Source organism: Lupinus angustifolius, chromosome LG03 (genome assembly GCF_001865875.1).
Source record: "Lupinus angustifolius cultivar Tanjil chromosome LG03, LupAngTanjil_v1.0, whole genome shotgun sequence".
In the NCBI taxonomy this organism is placed as follows: Eukaryota; Viridiplantae; Streptophyta; class Magnoliopsida; order Fabales; family Fabaceae; genus Lupinus; species Lupinus angustifolius.
The window spans coordinates 23,581,089-23,600,280 of record NC_032011.1 but is presented as its reverse complement, the minus strand read 5'-3'; the positions used below and the strand labels follow the sequence as shown (position 1 = coordinate 23,600,280).

Genomic DNA, 19,192 nt, shown 5'->3' with positions numbered 1-19,192 from the left:
GTCTAAGAGGGTTAATTTATTATCAACATAAATCTGCATGTTCAATGTGACTTGACTTTCATGCAATAATATTGCATGTACTTCTTATTAGTAGCTGTTCTTAATGTAAACCATGTATACTTTCACTTGGACGCATTACTTTAAATGAAGGAGGCTGATTCTCTTAGCACTAAAATAAACATTTTCCTTTCCTCTACATAAGTGCAAAGGATCTTAGCCTTTAACTACCAGTGAGAAATTCCATCAAAATTAATATCATCATGTTACATACATAATCCTTGTAAAGTTACTGGTCATTTACCATTGCAACTTTCAGTTGAATTACCTTATGCCCTAAGTAATAGTTCATATACATTGGAGTTGTTGTCCCCACTTACACGTTTCAACATTTCAAAACTTATACGACTACCCAATAATTCAATCCTCTTGAAAATGGCTTTGCCACTCTCTGCTGTTTCCTTGCTAGAGTACACTGATCTAAGCCTATCTGCATGTCTTGAATCAGTGTGAATTGCAGCTTCTGTTTCTTCCTTTGACATGTTTTCCTATCATTAAGTATATCATCACATGCATTATTTGATTAGTGGTAGTGCAACATAATAAACCATAGATTAAAAGGGAAAGCCAATAGGGCATGGTGTACCTGATAAAATGCATGTATATAATCCAACACCTGAAGACATGTAAAACCATTATTGCTGAAAAATGTTCTTGATGAAGGACCCATCTCAGCAAATCGGTCGATCGGAAAGAGTACAGTTAAAAAATGGTTTTTGAATATTAACTCAGATTTCTCACTGCAAAAACAAAAATGAAAAGGATAAGCTGAGGTTGTGGTCTCTCCAAGTGACTAATTAGCACTTCAACATGGAATGATATGCATATTTTGTACAACATTTTGTGTACATAAATTTAATAGAATGAACTTGAAAAAAGATCAAGAATGTCAATAGTTTGTCATAACTACCAGAGAGAGTTAACAACCTTTCTGTCAGTGGACGAGTGGAGTTTGAAAATGAAGCTTCTGAGTCCTTGCCATCCTCTTTTGCATCAAAAAATGTTGAAGTAGGATTATGACTTGGATCTTCAACACTGGAAGAGTCTGTGTAAATGGAAGCACTTGAAGTTGGCTCAGATATTGACCAGCAAATGGAGTCCAGAAGATTGTTGGGCATTATCGGATGTATCGGAGTCTGACAAGTCTGCAAAGCCATGACCGAACCAAATAAACATTCAATCCATGGCTCCAATCTTTAGTATTGTTATGAAAATCAGGTATACCAAGAGTTTGTAGTTTTAGAGACCATAACAGGTACGTATTGAGGTCAAGCTCCACATAAAAGACAGAAGTTAATGAAAGAATTACCTGCATTCGACGACCACGCCGATTTCTGACACCAATTTTGGCAGAATTCACAATCTGTTGTCTTTCTTCGTAACTAACTTCACTTTCGCCGCCATGTAGATCGCCACAGACTTTTTGCTTTATTACTTCCTATATGACAATAATACACATATCACAATACAACAAAAGGGAGGAAAATCAAGGGCTTTAACATGTAAGTTTATAGAACAATTTCATAAGATGAAGGTATTGACTATTGACTATTGCTTAACAATACATGTGCTGCCTTTAGTACCATGATGTAAGAAAAAAGTACAATCACTATGTGCTAATTAAAGTTAAATCCAATAACACAAACTTATCCCTAATAACACATGAAGGTCCACATCTTAACTAATCTTACAGGTAAAGTAAGTTATCCATTGTGCTATACTTAAAAGAACATACAATAATAATTAGCTTTACAAATTAATTTGAGCAAAATGTGTGATGGTCTTAAATCATTTCAATCTCAGGATAGAAATAACGACGTATCGTGTCAATTATCCAATTCATTTTGGTCACTGTATCACTAGTAACTTTAATCATGGTATCGGCCTTCCAAATTTAACTGGTTAATTACTTTATTCGAGTTTGTTGTTGGAAATGAGAACATATACCGACCACACACTTGCTCACATCTGAGTATCGCATGAGATGGAACATGACTAGAGATATACGCAAACATTGGTTTTTCAAAATTGTACAAGGGAAGATAAGAGAATAATAAATTTCAAAATTGTCAAGGAATATATTGTGAAACTACCTTCCCCGAAAAGTCATTATTGTCTTCGAGCATCAAGCCAACTTGCCTTGCCAAATCAGCAGACAGATGAACAAGCCTTTGCACGGATTTCTCCTTAGCTGTTTTGAGAATCCACAGAGGCTGAGACATATCATATATCAAATGACTTCACTGTGACATGAATAATACCATAGAGACCTCCCAAGGGTATAGTAATACATTAATGTCTTCTAGAAGATATACGGGCGCAGTTAAAAAAAGTGAATTTGTGGTTCAAACAACGTGAACTTCAAAAAGTTGCATGACTCGAAAATATCATTTTCAATGTTCAGATACTAAAATACAATGTAGAAGCACTTACTGTAATGAGGTTACTAGAATATCCAAGATATCTTTGGATGGATGTCCCTTCAGTCACTACATGGCTAACATTGCAGCCAACAAACCATTGTTCCACCAAACTAGCACCTTCTCTTGAGGCACTCTCAACAACCTATCAAACGTGTAAACGATCTAAATGCGGACCTTAAATGAAACAGGAAAGTGATACCGACTATCCAATGAATAAACAGAATCGATAACGTAAGCTAGTATAATCACAAAATGTCCGGATATTTATTGTTAGAATACGTAGTTTTACCTTGTTTCGCAATTCACATGAAATGACTGGATCAACATAGATGGAACAACCAGACAAAGTTAAGTCCGAACTTCTGTTAGATTCTCTCCCAGAAAACCTTTGAAATTCTTCAACATTATTAGTATGCCTGGTTTCTTGGATTTTTGCAGTAAGAGAAGAATTTTCATCTAAGCGCATACTGTTATCCCCATAGCTTTTCACACTGTAATGTGATTCGCTCAACCTCACTGCAGCAAATAAAAGAAAATGCATTCAGGTCATAACAATTACTACTACAAACATGTATCATTTAAGTTCATAAAACCTTCTAGCTACAACAGTTGAGTTGTGCTATTTTAGTATTGATATGAGATCAGAGAGAACAAAGAATGAAACTTAAAACCACTCACTAATACTGAAAATTTATATGACTAAATACAGTAGTACACCAAACATGAAGGCACCTTTTTTATTATGCCTGTTATTTTGTTAACCAATACATGAAGTCATGAACATGATTTATGATAGAGCATTATGGCATCATTCCATCCATGTAACCGACCCCACCTAATGAGATTAAGGCTTGGTTGGTGTTGTATTTCGATCGAATGCAACAAGATGCAATTTTACCTTTGAAGATTTGCAACTTGACGTTTGCCAAATATGATGGATTGTTTGATTAAAAAATAGAATATAATAAAATGCTCAATGTATCAAATATCAATTTAAGCTAAACAATCTCTTCAAAATGAGACCAGTGTTCATACAGAAAAAATCAGAATGAACTCTACTAATTGAAATCACATCAGAATATATACATTTTTATAAATACAATCAGACTTATGCTTTGGTTAACATGTATGTTCAGCAAAACAGCTGCAATTCAACATGAGGTGAAAAGATGCAAAATATAAGAAGGGGCAACAACTTAGTACAAGCATAGAAAAAAATAACCAAAATCCAAAACACGTGGATCACAAAACAAATGAGCTCAATTACCATTTTTCTTGACACTATCCACAAACCAAACCAACGTGACGATGAAGAGACCATTTTTTGCTCCATGCTGTAGCGCATGGTCAAACTTGCGTCCACCAAAGCTGTACTTAGTGTTAAAGATCCCATGACAGAACTGAACCAGTAACTACAAAATGTACTATAGAATAACAATGCAAGAAACCATCATTACCATGATTCATGAGAGATCCACTCTAAGTATGAGATAAGAATTTAATTCTCTTCCACAACCAATAAAAATAGAAGATAAGAATTTCATGGATTTCCCACGTTGAGTATAAGACAGTATATGCTATCATTATTTAAGAAAATTCATATGATACTTAGAAAAGTAAAGGATATCTGAACCACCAAATGGGTACATTGTGGATTCAAATCGGGGCTATACCGACCACCTAATCTCTGTGTAGCCTCCATCACCTGATTCCTTGCTTCTGCCAAACAATAACATATAACTCTATAACTACTATCAATTCAATAGATAACCAAAATTACACCTTCTAAACCTCTTATATGAACATCTAAAGTTTAAACAAAATAAGAAGCATGCAAGTTGGTGATTATGAACAAGAAAAATGAAACAAAATCAAATGCACCAAAAATCAAAATTTGAATAAAAACATGAAGTCCAAACCTTTAGAGAGACCAGTGACACATATAACAAGACCAGCAAAAGGAGGACGTGATCTCATGTGCACTTGTTCTGAAGCCATAGAGGATGAAGAAGGAGAAAATGGCTCCATTGTTTTCAAGCCTCTGAATGAAGATGAAAAGAGACTTGAGCACCCTTTCCCACTCACAACTTCAACTCTACCATCACCACCCATCACAACAATGTCAGCAAAGAATTTTGTTTATTATTTATAATCAAAATTTCTACAACTTCTACCAATTATACACCAATTGAAATTCCACAAAGCATATAAAGATAACTTATTCAGATTGAGAAAGAAAAAAAGGCCACATTGAATAAATGAACAGATTAAGAAAAATAAACAACTGGTTCTGGGAAGAGCTGAACTTATAGAACAATAAAGTGGTCAAATAATATCAAAATTGAAACTTTTCTGACAAATGTGGGAAAAGAAGGAATTTGAGGTAAAGGGGTTCCAGAGTTTGAGATAATTTTTAAGACCAAAATAATGAAAAAATGTGATTTTTTTGTTTTGTTATTATGCAGTGAGAGCAGAGGAACAGAACAATAAGAAAAAATGGATTTTTTTCCTTCCATTCTATAATTTTTAGTTATGGTGCTTTTTTGTTTATGAATAAAAATATATGGTTTTATTAAAATTTGATTGATTGAATTGCAATTGGGTGTAAATAGAAGAAGAAAAAGCAGGGTGAAAGGAGTGAAGTGTGTAAGTAAATTGAAATGGAAGAGAAAAAGTAAGAGAGAAAGTAAGAATAAGGGAAAGTTTGGAACTTGGAGTATTCACTTTTCTTAAAATGAGAGCAAAAGTGTTTAGTACTCTGTACCATCATTCTCAGAGTTGACCCGACCCGACAATGCTCACCTGAATGACGGTGTCGCTCCGGCACATGGCGGTGGTCGGAGAATACTATTCCTTGTTGAGATGTGTACATAAAAGGAGAGTGATGCTTAATTTCAATTTCAGTTCTACTTCCTGTGTTCCATTTTATAACAAACCTTTTCAGATTTTTATTTTGTGCCACCATTTTAGTATTCTCTCACTCTTTCATAAACTTTTTTCTGGATGTATAGTTGTATATTCCAACAGAACAAAACAAGTATCCATTTTATGAATGAATTTTTTTTGTTTTTCCTGTGGATCCAGTGACCTTGTTAGTGCCACCATTTTTAAACTTCCATAAAAAAATTACTATTTGTTTATGTAATTTGAGGAGAAAAAACTAAAAGCAATAAGATAAGTTATTTGTACAATGTAAATTGTAAATATAAATTATTAGCATGAATAAAATGGAGAAAAAACTAGTTTACATCATTTAATTATTAAAACGAGTAACATAGTAATAAGCATATATTACAAACAAGATAAGGAGTAGAATTAAAATTAAGCATATATTACAATTTACAAACAAGATAGGGAGTAGAATTAAATTTATAAAATAAATAAGTGAAAAAAGTATACCAATTTATCTTAGAATAATCTCTTAGGTAAGAAAGAGCCTCATACACAATATGCACTTATGTACTTATTATTCTTTGAAATTCGTATCTCACAAGTCACAACCTATTTTTGTAAACTAACCAAATAGTTCAATCTGTACACAGATGTGTCTTTTTGTAAACAGAACCCGTGGAATACTTATGAAACTGGCTTTGCCCAAAGGGAATAGCAAAATTATCTTTCATGTTAAATTAGAAAAAAAAGATACTTCCACAAATAAATAAATAATAAAAAACCTACAAAACTGGGTTTTACAAAGATCATACTTGAAGCATGTTGTTTAACAAACACCTAGATAGATGTATTCAGAGTTTGATGAATTGCAGTTACAGGTTTCACTCTTGACCATATTCAAAGTGAATGACCTCTTCTGATACATTGATCACTTCCTCAACTTCTATGTCCTTCGCTTCATATTCCTCTTCTTCATCACTAGCCTCTCCATCCCTCAGGCTTTGCCTATATAACTTCTCTTCTTCGTGCAACCTCTTCCATTCATTGACCCACCTCTCCCACTCTTCTTTCAACAACCTACGCTTCTCGCGCTCCTGCTCGCTCAGCAGCAATGAAACGTCTTGATCTTCGGCCTCATATTTCTTACTGTACTTCTTCAAGTTCTTTGAAATCTCTTCCTCTTTCTCGGTACTCAAGAAAGATGGTGGCCTTGGACGCCATAAGAACTGTCGAAAGAAAATAAAAAGAACGAAATTACAGAGGGGACAGAACAATTATATTAGATCAAAGGTTCAAAACTTTAAGCTTTCAATGCCAAAACAACTTGTATATTCACAATAAGACCCATATCAACAACTCAATGATGTGTAAATTCTGCAATTGCAAAAATTGATACTAAAAACAGATTCAACAATGGAACACATTACAATGAAACATCTAATCTAGTCTACTCAAAGTATAAAGAGCAAAGGCCAATGTAATAACCTGAAAGAAGTGATCCTTCAGTATCCGATAGAGATGCTTGCCATTGAAAGACCATATATTGAAACCATTTTCCATTTCATGAACTGAAGTGACAGCTGTAGCAACATACCTGTAGAATAAAAAGGATAGCCAATATAAACAAAATGATAGCTCATAAACCTAGGTTAAGTATTTTTCTTAGCATAAAGTAACCAAAATAAGCCGTTAATAACAATAGTAAGTACAATTTGAGGCTGACTTCACAAGATTAACCCAAAAACCTCTGTGTTTATTAGCAATATCATTATGTATTCAGATATACCTTCCAGTTGGATCCCATTCAATATCAGTTGCCATAAAATGTTCCGTAGTAGCCATGGTTTCAAGTTCATCAACATTGTAAAATTCCAACTGCCCATTAAAGCCTTTCAACCCTGCCAGTACAATGAAGCGACCTACTGGTGACCAAAACAGAGCATTTGCCTGCTTGCCTTTCGAAGTAGTGAGCTTTGAAACCCGGCCAGTGTGCTGAGCAGTCCTCATTGAGTAAAAGCTAACATCAGGCTTGGGATTATCACCATGGATAACTGCGAACCTATGGCCTTTTGGCTCCCAAGCAAATGAGATGATCTTGTCATTCTTGTTCTCTAGCTCTAAAACTTCAATAGGTATGTCACGTTCTTTAATGTAGAAGAGCTCAAAGCCTGTATATGTGCTTTTCTTGGTTTTTGTAAACCGGTCTACATGAACAGCAAGGTAATCTCCATTGCTTTGCCAGTACATCTTGCAGTCACTGACACTGAAAAGATTTTTCTGCCTGAGTTCCTCTTTGCTGGGGATTTGAACCAGGCTTACCTAAATCATCACATACATCAAAGAACATAAAATAGAAATGATAGATAAAAAATCTATGGACATTAGAAGACAAGAAAAACATACCCTAGCAGGCTGGTTACCGCCTCCCATCTCAGGAACAAAGAGTGCAATAATAGGATCAGTTGGAGACCAACTGAAATCAATTATATTTTCGACCTTTAAAGACTTTTTGTCAACGAGAGAAAATGTGTCAGTTTCATATACAGAGAGTACATTTTTTCCCATTCTTGCAAAATACTTATCATCTCCTCCATTACTCCATCTGAAAATATAATAGCATGAATGCATTAGGCACATGAAGATGCGGAAATACTTGCACTAAATCTGGACATAAAAATATTCATGAAGAGTGAGAGAGTTTAGTACTTGAAAACAGGCCATGACACCCCAGTGACACCACCAGCACCTCCAATTGCAAAATCATCAGCACTTCCTTTAAAATCCCTCATCAATTTACCGGTCCTCACATCAAAAATATTTATCACAACTCTCTGAAAATGTAAAGCTGGTGTTAGAAAAGGTGCCTATAAAACTCATAATAAAATAATACATAGAAGAAATCGCTTACATTAGCATCTCGGGGATTGCTGGGTTCGTGGCTGCTATAAGTTACCAAATACTTCTCGCCAGGTGAAAAATCAATAAGTTTCACCTGCAATTTATATGAAATAGTTACATAAATACACTTAAAAATGAAAATCAAAACAAAGTCAAAGTGCATGTGTCAAATGATAATGCAAAATGACTTTTGAAGATAACCTGTGGATGAGCATAACGCATAAGACGGTTGAAGGTTGTAGCACCTCCCCAAACAGCTGCCCCCTGCCTATGAACTGTTGCCAAGTAAGTTCCCAGAGGCGACCATTGCACAAAGCTCTCAGTCCAAAACTGTAATTCATAAAATATATGAACACCCAGGGCCAGCAGTAATACAGGAACATTTAAATGGGTAGGGACTGATAATGAGAGGATGATAATAAATATAAAATAACACAGTATGTAAATATAATGTCCACTCACTGTACGCTTATACACAGGATCAGGTTTCAAGTGCCTTGCATCATTCCAGAGAACCTCAGTATCTGAACCAGCACGTATCACAAATTGATCTCGGGCTTTTGCATCAGTTAGCCAATGTTGAAGATTTTCCTGTAAGAGGTATATAGACCAAAGAGAATGTCAAATACTGACCAGTTACAATGTGCAAGAGTGAAAGCTACTAGTACTAAATCATAAAACACAAGCTTATACAAGCACATATTACTAAAATCAGAAGCTACCCAAGAAATAGTGCAATCATATTCACAATTAGAAAGGGTATAGTTCATGACTCATGAGAAACCTGAAAGTGCTTAAACCTACGGACTAAGGTGAAACCACACTCTGCCTCTTTAACTTTCAACCCCACGACATGCCCTGTGTATTTTGCTTTATTGCTTATTTTATTTCTTCTTCCTCTTTTCTTGGAGCTGTTTCTCACTTATGGATTATGATATTTATGACCCTTATGACATGAATTTGTGTAATTTAATATGCTATTTTTCTGTTTTGAGTCTTTTGACTTATGTTATGAATTAGCTTAATATTTTTCATTATTGCTCATGAATCTTACGATCACGATATGATTCGGCTCATGGTATGGAAAATAGGCCTTCCAATTCACAATTTGAATCCATATTTCATAACCGTGGATAAGAATACTAATATCTGAAAAGTTTGTCAATAATAAAAAATGTGAAGTGAAAATTAGTGAGTACAAAGAATTATAAACGCTCTTAATGAAAGAAACCGGAAAGTTTCATGAATACCTAGATGGCATAAATTCTGCAATTACAAAAAGGAGATCATGAAGATTTTTTACACTGGATTCAAAGAAAAGTTTCATTGCTCACTTTGCACATCATAATATTACAAATGGCAAAGAAAACAGATAATCAAAAAAAAATCCAACACAAATATAGAAATGTTACCCCTGGAGCATATGGCTTGGTTTCAGGAGGAGCCCACTTATCCGGAACTTTCATGAACCTGTCGAAGTCATCAAACATGTTCACCGAAAATATGTGTGCGCGATCCAATTTGTATCCATGAGTCCTCTCTTTAGCAAGCTCAGCTTCCTAGAATAACCAAACCAAAAAAACCTAAATCCAATATAAACTGAAAAATATAATAAAACAAATTTAACATTAAGAATTATAATTATAATAATAACAATACCTGAGTGGTATTATACTCAATGAAACAGTAACCCAAAGTTTTCTCATTATCAGGATCAACCGGCATCCATAGTCCATCGTCCTTAATAACACCAATCTGACTATAAATTTTTCGAACGACACTTTCAAGCTTCTCAAATTTTTCCTTAGGAACAACGGGAAGGTTATCCACAACTATAATGTTTCCAAATCCAGACTCAAACTCCAGATTCTCCTCATTCAGAATTTCTTCATCATCACTACACAGTTATAAAATCAAACACAGACACAAAAATTCATAACCTAGGGTTTTCATTTTAGTAAACAAAATTAAGAAAAAAATGAAATTAAATAAGTACCTATCGATGCCAACGTTATCGCCATGGGGAAGGTGAATGAAATCGAGATCGATGGTGGAAAGATCGATTCCAAGACGCGAAGCAGTGGCTTCAATATCTTTCATTAGCAGAACTTCTGCCATGATTACTCGCTATCAGTGTAAAAGCAAAAATGTGAAAAAGAAAATCGTTTATAGGGTTTTGCAGTTGAAGGAGGCTTCGTTTTACACAGATAATGTTTCACCAACTAGGTTTTCTCTTTTCAGTTTTCACCTTTCTGTGATTTAATAACGTTGATTTTTATTGATTCCTTAATATACATAACCTTTTTATGATAAGAGTAGATAGATATTAAATTCCATTTAAAACCTTATATTTTTCAATGTTTTTTATACTTTTTTATATTTGACCGTGAAATTTATATTTGTTAAGGTGGTTTAAATTTATAAATTCAAGTAAAAGTGATTACATAATTGAGTTTATAATTAATTTAATAATAGATTAATATTTTTTTGATAATTTATTATGATTAAGTCCGTTTATATTTAGACATATTGGTTAAAGATATATGAAATTAATTTATTTGATTTGAATTATATAACAAAAAAATTATATGTACCAAACTAACAAATAATATAGAAGAATTAGTTTTTAGAAAAAATAATCTATATCCATATTTCTAATAATCTAAAGTTCAGTTTCGTTAGTTTATTATTAATCGGTTGATAATTTATGAAAATATGTAGGCTATAGGTAGCCAGCAAAAACACTGATTATATACTTCTCCTGATGATAAAATATAGGATAAGAAAACTAACAAGCAAGATCACTATGATTCTATCCTACTTCTAATGAGTAATTCTGATATTCTTCATTGGTTTCTCTTGTGATCAGTAACCACTCTTTAAATACTTAATGAAACTCTAAAATTGATAAAGACATTATAATTGACACCATCTTATTAATTGAGGTTATTCTAGAACTGAAATGTTGAGCTATAACAATCAATCAATCATTTAATATACTAAATAATAAATATAACAACTACCCTATTCCCTTTCTGTTGGGCTTACTAACCATCAATTTCTGTTACTAGAAAGTGTATCAAAATTAGAAGAGAGTCTTCTATTACCACACAACTAGATAGAAGATCAAATTCAAACATCAGAAAATGCAATATTGTGAGAGTGCCTCAGATATAACAAATATTTCATGGCTGCTTTTTTATACAGTAGATGGTTTTAGGAGAACCGATATCCATAATTAATCATATCAGTGTACAAGAAGCCAACATAAATAGTTAGGCAAAGGAAATGAAAGGGGCGTGTAAGTGACATTCCTAGTTCAGGGATGCTGAATCATTTTTAGTACCAGTGGACTTGTTAATTTGAACCTAGCTATAGCTAACAACCAGTGATTCAGCGGCCACCCCTGGGCATTGTCGGAATTCCGAATTCCAAAACTTGATCAGTACAACTCTGTCAATGTGAAATTACATTTGGTGTACAATATTACACGAAACTCCGATAGGGAGTAAATGAAGATTCAACCGCCACCTTAACGAAGAAACTTTTTAGGCTACAAGCTGTCAATCAATCTTCTTTGAAAGAAGAAACTTCCTGGTGAAATCAGATTTCAACTTGTATCCAAAAGAATGTATTTTTATGAATATGTCATCGATGTCTTCTTCCTTCTTTTCATAAATGTAGAAGGCTACAAATGCAAAGGCAAGACCTGTAAGGGAAATATGAAAGAAACTAGTATTAGTATCATTAGAATCCAGGCACCCTAGATTCAAACAAAAACACATAATAGCAGGCAGTGGCTTGTCTTCTGACTAGCCACTGCATTAAATGACCAAGTCAAAAGTGATCCAATGATGTAACCATGTAGCTTGTCATCATAACAAATGTGGAGTAATATTAAGAATTTTCTGTGCAGACAAATCTTGTAGGCACATGCATGTGCAAAATGTGAGAGACAGAGAGCAAACCTATAGTATATAGGTTTTGAAGTGAAAAGCCTCCAAGAAAGTTAAGGATGACTAGAGAGAAAACAACCTACAAATCAAGAAGCCAAAAATGTGTAAGAACAGCCAAGAAGAAACTTTGTACTCTATATCAAAACTATAGGGTTTAGGTATAGAAGGAGAAAAAAGAATGCTCAAATGGTAAATATTATTAATAGTACTGTGAATAATGATTTGATACCAAATCTTAGTCCCACAAGGTGGGGTCAGATACATGGATCAAACAACGTCATAATGCTCTATCATAATTCATGTTTATTGACAAAACATTGATCTATAAATCTAGCCTAATCGATTTGCTTATGGTTTTTCTTGACCTCCCGCTATCTCTAAAAATTATATTAACCTCTGTTTGATCTACTCTCCCTAATCATTCATTAATAGTCCTATAATGTCTATTGTATCTGTTCATCCAACGCAACACTCTCATCTCTACAATATTCAGTTTATTCTTTTGCTAATATTTTACCGACCAACATTCAGTATCATATAACATTGTGGGGCTTATAGTTGTGTCATGTGTGGTAGAATTTTCCCTTAAGCTTGAGTGATACTTTTGTATCACATAGGACACTTGAAACACTCCACCTTAAGAAAAAAATTATAAAGGATGAGATAGAGTAATTTCAATCCTAAGAGATCCTGTAAGATATCATAATCATGATAATATGAGATATTCTCTTGATATCAAAATATTCTTTAGATGTTCTCTATAACATAATTTAAGAAATTATGAGATGCTTTCATATATTCTAACACTCTGCAAATTGTAAAGGTCTGGATATGTAAGCTTGCCTATTAACAATATTTCACATAAATAAAATTTTAAAATGGCTGTTCTGAAATTATGAACTTCACAATCTTTCAACAATTCTATAGAATTTTACAACTGTGATGAAAATCACTGTCCATAGGCAAACATGCGATCCAGTGTAGATAGTACCTTGGAGAACAGCTCCAAGTTATTTCCTTGTGCAAGGGATTTTAAAACATCCACAGACAAATTCCAAGATGAGGCCACTGACAGAGCAATTTGATGGGACATATCTTCTGATAAACGAAACCATGATGTGGGCGTTTTCTCAATAGTATACCCCAATCTGCACAAGCATAAAGTACTAGAGATAATTATCATTCATTTTCAAAATAAAAACTGCAATGCTTCTAACAAATAACACCCTTACATTTGTTTATAGGGATAATAACCATACATTATTGGGCATGTTAATGGCAACATTCAATGTTAATTGACAAATGGAAATGTTCAACAGTAGTGTACTTACATCTTTGCAGGTAGAATGCCATGAATGAATAAAAAGATCGATATGAATAATAGAAGCTTTGAAATAGCAGTAACGAAGGTGTTCCCAGATGCAATGAAGTTGAAGTATATTGCAGCCAAGACCAACAATGTGGTGAAAGTTTGCTTTCTATCCTTCCAAAGCAATGTGTCAGCAACTGCAAATGAAAAAATAAATTAAAATGTATGGATACATAAATGTAAACTGCAAAACTACTCCCAGCATGTAACAAAAAACTACTCCCAGCATGAACTCTGTGCTATTGCATTGGCATAGTAAGTAGAAGAGATCTGATAATGTTGTCATCTGAGCAAATAGATGATAACAATTTAAAAAATCAAGCCACTGGATTGAATTAGATTATGAACTCTAAAATTTGAACTTCAGAAGGCAATTTTTGTTTCAGGCCTCATAGAGCTTTCACATCAACCAAAACATGCTTCATTAGAAATTTAAAAACAATATTACATATCAAGATCAAAAAATACAGAACCGGTAATATCTGATAAAGACCTGCTATTGTGAGCCTAAACTACAAATTCCTGCATTACTTATCACAATCGAACAAAATTAATACTCCTGGGAAATAAATGAACATTTTACATGTCTATAAATATGTTTTTGTTCATAATCTAGCCTGATTTATAACACAATCAAAGTCCCTCCATCAAATGGTATAGTCGTGCAAGAGTAGCAGCCATGTGCCTATTTTTAGATGTGTAATAATAGTTTAAGTTCCTTTATAACAAAGGCAAGCCAACATTAAACAAACAACAATTCTAGATTTCCCAAACAAAGAAGATAATTGAGTATAATCGATTATTTGTACCTCTTCCACTTCCAAGGTATATGGAAGCTTTGGAGGGTCCTTCTCTTTTGGTTTTAGGTTGATTTTCAGCCCTCAGGTGTGGGTATGATTCAATCGTCCTCTGAAGACCCTCCTGCAAGAAAAATTACAATCGCATTATTATAAGTAACCATGCAAGAACTAGGACAAGCATATAAACCCACTGCAATAGATGTAAGAACCTTTATGCACTAAAACATCCATCTAGGTTAGAAGTCACATCTTATACTCCATTTTAGAATATATCAGATAATCTTAACTCCAAACTATCCATAATTCTATGAGTTCTAAATCAGACAACTTTCGTAATTTTTCCTTCTTTCATAGTATGAACAACATAAGGAATGTAGATCACTTGGTAGATTCAGTAAATTTGCAACTTCACTGAAGTTCCCTAGACACTTCAACGATAATGAACACTTGAGCAATGCAATGCAGTATATAACCATGAATCTCCGTGTAGAAATAGAGTATGTAATATCTTATTAGTTTTCCGAAACATACAGAACCTGTAGTGTTACGATGGGTGCATAGCCAAGGCGATCCTTTGCTTTTGAGCAATCAAACGATCTACTGCAAGACAGGAGTCTTACTCTTGAGGGTGTCAACTGTGGCACCTTCATTCCATATGGGCCTAGCAGCTTATATATCAACTCCACCAAATGTGCAATTGGCAGGACAACAAAAGCAGGAATCTTTATTTTAGGCCTGCAGACAACATAAACTCAGATAACAAAGTAAAGGCATTGATAACACAACAACTATGTTTATATACACACACATGTATATATAGGATAAAACCATAACGATATTCATTTTTTGATAGGATTAGGTCAAAGCCGAAGCCTAATATTGAAAATATATATAGAAAGGGAAATAGAAAGTAGTTAAAAGCTTCCAAAAATACCCCTAGTGGTTAGTTCTTAGTTATAGCCTATTAAGAAGGAGCTAGCTTTAGAGAAGTTTAGTTAGTTTTTGGGAAATTACATTGGTGTAAGGGAATTGATTCAGGGAATCAATTAGGGTTCTTTCTTTCATTGAACTCTTCTCATCCTTCTCACATTCAATAAAAGCATTTAGCATTCGAGATCCAATTGGTCATGAATCGATTTTCTTCATATTCTTTCGTTCTTTTTGTGCGTTCTTGTACCGGTTCTAACTTTTTTCATTTAGATGTAAAAAACAAAAAATATAGAAATTTATAAATGATTAATTATAATAGGAGGCCAATATCGTCATTAACATAAACAAAACCCAGTGCACCAAAGACCATGCCCACAAGAAGAGAGATAACAGAAAGGAATTTCTATTTTCATCCTTAAAAGAATCAATATGTGGAAAAATAGTGGCCAGGTTAGAAAAAAGTCCATAATCATAATATACCAATTTTACAGCAACTTCCACCTACTGCTGATGTCACAGTCCAACTTCAACTTAAATTTGCACCTTTCATATGATATAACAAATGAGTAGTCATATAACTAGAATATTAATAATCTGGCAGTTCCAAACTGCCAGCATCTCTTTTTACTAGGAAAAGATATGTGTATAGTGTAGTCAAATTGACTACACTATTACACATTTAGTATATGTTTCAAAATATTTACGGAACTAGTGTAGGTTTTAGGGAACTCGTGGATCAGGAATGCAACTTCCCTGACATATTCTCTCTCCTCCATGGAAGTCGTGTTTCCCATCCACGACTTTCACTTTTTTTAGAAGTCGTGTACCCTAAACACGATTTTCATTGTATATTAGTAATAAAAATACTATGTAGCTTAGTGGTTCTTGAAGTGATGATGATATGTTGAACCATGGACCTCTAGGTTGCCATATAATCCAAGAACCACTAGGCTAAAGTATATTTTTGTTATTTATATACAATGGAAATCGTGTTTAGGGTACACGACTTACTCCTGATCCAGGACTTCCCTAAAAAATACACTACTTCTGTAAATATTTTAAAACATATACTAAATGTGTAATAGTGTAGTTTGACTACACTATACACGTAACTTTTCCCTTTTTACTACAATAGAACAGAGGTGATGCAAATGAGTATCATAGCTCAGTATAATTTTTGTTATTTAGGAAATTTTCTCTTATCTTTAGAAAGTTATTCTTTAGCTTCAGTTTGATTACTAGCTGGCACAGGTCTACTGTGTGATTATAAATATTTCTTTTGAGCATTTCAAATTGCTATCTTTAGCAAATTATTAATAAATAATATCATTGTCAAGTTTTGTGTGTAGGTCACGTGGGTTTTGGACCCTTGGTTTTACATCAGAGGGAAATCACAAATAAAATATGAGAGGATACATAATAAGAGCAAGAAATACTTCATGGTTAACAATATAAAGGAAACTACCTTTCATATCCAAGACCTTCCAGGATCAGTGACATGAACTCCCAAAACTTTATAGGTTCCGTATTCGTTATGAAATATGCCTGCAAAACAAATGTCCATCAGTAAGTAAATACTTCAGTAATTGCTAAAAGTTTCGTAACTAAACATGCAAAATGACACGGTTCCTCTTTTCCTCCTTTACTACAGGAAACCTAAATGCTCCTTCGAGTAAATGCAATAATTTGTTTTGATTTTGAATCTAGTTAACTGGCTTTAAATGCAAATTCTATCATAGAAGGTATATTTTCAATGTTTCTTATTTTCCCAAAAGAAGAAATTCTTTCCTTCAACATATCATCATCACTTCATCAATAATTTACTTCTTATAGAGTGGACATCTGTGATGAACAAACTTCTCAAAATGGAGCTGTATCATCTAAAAATTAAAACATATTTCCATCACCTTCTCTGTATGTCTGTCTTTTAATCTTCATTTACATACTTAAACAAAGCAAACTAAGAAAGTAATGATAGAATCTTCCAATGGTACCTCTCCTGCAGCTTTTTCTGAAACTGTCCCCTCTGAAGCCAGAGCTCGCTCAGCACATATATGAGCATGAGCCACATTTTCAACATATGTAAAATCATAAACATTATTGCCATCGCCAATAATGAACTGGTCAAAAGAAAAATATAAATTAAAGAATGAAAGAAAGGTTGAGAAAAGCTTTTCCTAATATATTGTTGCATATGCATATTGTCAATAGCCATTTTTCTACATATCCCTCCAATTTAATGAAGCAAATTTTGGTTGTTGTTGTTGTCAGTTTCATTCTACTTGTCGATACTTTCTGACTCGATAAGACATGTCATATTCAATATTAAATGTCACAGGTGGTTGGTTAATTATTTAAGCAGTAAATATCTAGCGAGAATCTATAAGCAAAACATAATATAACCTTTAGCACAAACTTATCCGAGAGTCAACATGATTGAGTACCATAACAGCAGTGACTAGGCTAAAAAAAGCAGTAAAGCTAATGGCCAGTTTTTGACATTTTGCTCAACCACAAGGAAGAGGGTGTAGAGCATAAACAAAACCTAACAGAAACAAGCCCTACTTAATCCTACAACAGATGCATTTATGTCTTCTATATGTCATACTTTGGTTGCTAAATGACTTAAATGTAAAGTTATGATTCACAACTAACAGACATAAAATTTGTATCAATAGGATGAAAAGAACAACAACAACAACAATGTTTACCTTCGATTTCCCTGTCCTGGCAGCATCAACTAATGAAGGCACAAGCAGTTTATCGCCAGGCCCAAAAATGCTGCTAGGACGTATGCAGCATGTTAACAGTCCACCCTTCCCATTAGCCTTAATAACCAACACCTCGCCCTCGGCTTTAGTAGCCGAATAATGGTCATTATGCTGAAACCACATTACTTCAATTCAGTAACGAGTACCACACCAATTGGATAGCAATAAATAACAAGACTAAGAAACATTTCAAATCCACTCCCAAATGCTGAACTATAAGGTAGGTACCAATGATGGATACGGCAATGTTTCATTTCCATTATGAATTCCATGAACACCGTCAAAAACAACGCTAGGAGAGCTAGTGTATATAAGTCGCTTCACCTTAAGCTCTAAACAAGCATCGATCACATTCTTCGTTCCTTCGATAAAAACAACTATCTCAGTAACATTGAAACACTAAAATCGTAACAAAAAGGAAATTGACGCATTACTGATTAATTTACCTTGAACATTAACAGAGTGATGGAGCTGGTAGTTATTAATGGAAGAATTAGGAGCAGCCATGTGGAAAACAACTTCAGCTCCTTCACACGCTTTTAACACTTGCTCCTTGTTGCGAAGATCGAGCGTTATATAGTGAGCACGGCCAGAGGTTAAAGCTTCGCCGAGAATGCCTAATTGTTCAGAAGGATCGAGATCTATGGTGGATCCTAAATCGGCGATGCGAACGGAGTATATGTTGGACTGGATAAGCATTTCTACCAAGTGACGTGCGGCGAAGCCACGGCCTCCAGTGACTACGCACCACCTATCGCCGTCGCTACCCATGGCGGAGAATGAATTTGTTGATTGGGTCCCGGATTAGTGCTGGTTAGTGGAAGCTCACTATCTTGTCGTTGTTGATAGTTGATAGAGGGGTAATACTTCACTTACTTTCATTCGAATAGTACAAAGTGTGGGACAGCACATGGCACATGGAATCGTATAAAGTGTGCATAGCAAATGTGTACCTTTCACATAGAGTATCAGATATTTCATTTCGACACTCATAGCTTATCGAAATTTTTTTTTCGAAAAATAAATAATTTATAAATCCGATATTTTTCAACTTTGTTACTCTTAAAATATTTTTTCAAATACTTCATAGACACCC

At 34.1% G+C, this 19,192-nt stretch overlaps 3 protein-coding genes across 5 annotated transcripts; all 3 read right to left on the bottom strand.

The window, feature by feature from the left end:
• LOC109343800 lies at positions 231-5,385 on the bottom strand. Of its 3 annotated transcripts, XM_019582279.1 has the most exons (11): positions 5,283-5,385; positions 4,400-4,575; positions 4,108-4,199; positions 3,748-3,850; positions 2,770-2,996; positions 2,491-2,622; positions 2,151-2,270; positions 1,367-1,495; positions 985-1,205; positions 644-797; positions 231-545 (listed from the first exon to the last, which is right to left on the bottom strand). In XM_019582279.1, the coding sequence occupies exons 2-11, from the start codon at positions 4,506-4,508 to the stop codon at positions 327-329; spliced, it is 1,506 nt and encodes a 501-aa protein (XP_019437824.1). In that variant the 5' UTR covers positions 4,509-4,575; positions 5,283-5,385; the 3' UTR covers positions 231-326. The 3 variants fall into 3 exon arrangements, with proteins under 3 accessions (XP_019437824.1, XP_019437822.1, XP_019437823.1); XM_019582277.1 differs by lacking the exon at positions 5,283-5,385 and having other exon boundaries at positions 4,400-4,673; XM_019582278.1 differs by lacking the exon at positions 5,283-5,385 and having other exon boundaries at positions 985-1,202; positions 4,400-4,671.
• Positions 6,085-10,495, bottom strand: LOC109343799 (eukaryotic translation initiation factor 3 subunit B-like). The gene is made up of 11 exons (XM_019582276.1): positions 10,267-10,495; positions 9,930-10,167; positions 9,683-9,829; positions 8,733-8,861; positions 8,472-8,600; positions 8,281-8,364; positions 8,079-8,203; positions 7,776-7,974; positions 7,159-7,691; positions 6,858-6,966; positions 6,085-6,598 (listed from the first exon to the last, which is right to left on the bottom strand). Exons 1-11 carry the CDS (start codon positions 10,386-10,388, stop codon positions 6,254-6,256), a joined length of 2,160 nt encoding a protein of 719 aa, XP_019437821.1. The 5' UTR covers positions 10,389-10,495; the 3' UTR covers positions 6,085-6,253.
• Positions 11,442-18,957, bottom strand: LOC109343798 (3beta-hydroxysteroid-dehydrogenase/decarboxylase-like). Its single transcript, XM_019582275.1, has 11 exons — positions 18,543-18,957; positions 18,325-18,458; positions 18,037-18,207; positions 17,320-17,445; positions 16,791-16,870; positions 14,932-15,130; positions 14,405-14,516; positions 13,558-13,732; positions 13,218-13,374; positions 12,239-12,305; positions 11,442-11,979 (listed from the first exon to the last, which is right to left on the bottom strand). The coding sequence occupies exons 1-11, from the start codon at positions 18,865-18,867 to the stop codon at positions 11,834-11,836; spliced, it is 1,692 nt and encodes a 563-aa protein (XP_019437820.1). The 5' UTR covers positions 18,868-18,957; the 3' UTR covers positions 11,442-11,833.

Excerpts from the sequence above, each read along its gene's own strand:
- LOC109343800 (XM_019582277.1), bottom strand. The coding sequence starts at position 4,592 with ATGGGTGGTGATGGTAGAGTTGAAGTTGTGAGTGGGAAAGGGTGCTCA. Across the intron at positions 1,496-2,150 it reads ATAATGACTTTTCGGGGAAG|GAAGTAATAAAGCAAAAAGT; the intron begins GTAGTTTCACAA and ends ATTGTCATATAG. Across the intron at positions 798-984 it reads ACTCGTCCACTGACAGAAAG|TGAGAAATCTGAGTTAATAT; the intron begins GTTGTTAACTCT and ends TTGTTTTTGCAG.
- LOC109343799 (XM_019582276.1), bottom strand. The coding sequence starts at position 10,388 with ATGGCAGAAGTTCTGCTAATGAAAGATATTGAAGCCACTGCTTCGCGT. Across the intron at positions 9,830-9,929 it reads TTGAGTATAATACCACTCAG|GAAGCTGAGCTTGCTAAAGA; the intron begins GTATTGTTATTA and ends TGGTTATTCTAG. Across the intron at positions 8,862-9,682 it reads CCAAGCCATATGCTCCAGGG|GAAAATCTTCAACATTGGCT; the intron begins GTAACATTTCTA and ends TACCTCTTACAG.
- LOC109343798 (XM_019582275.1), bottom strand. The coding sequence starts at position 18,867 with ATGGGTAGCGACGGCGATAGGTGGTGCGTAGTCACTGGAGGCCGTGGC. Across the intron at positions 18,208-18,324 it reads CATTGCCGTATCCATCATTG|CATAATGACCATTATTCGGC; the intron begins GTACCTACCTTA and ends ATGTGGTTTCAG. Across the intron at positions 12,306-13,217 it reads ACTTGGAGCTGTTCTCCAAG|GTTGTTTTCTCTCTAGTCAT; the intron begins GTACTATCTACA and ends CTTGATTTGTAG.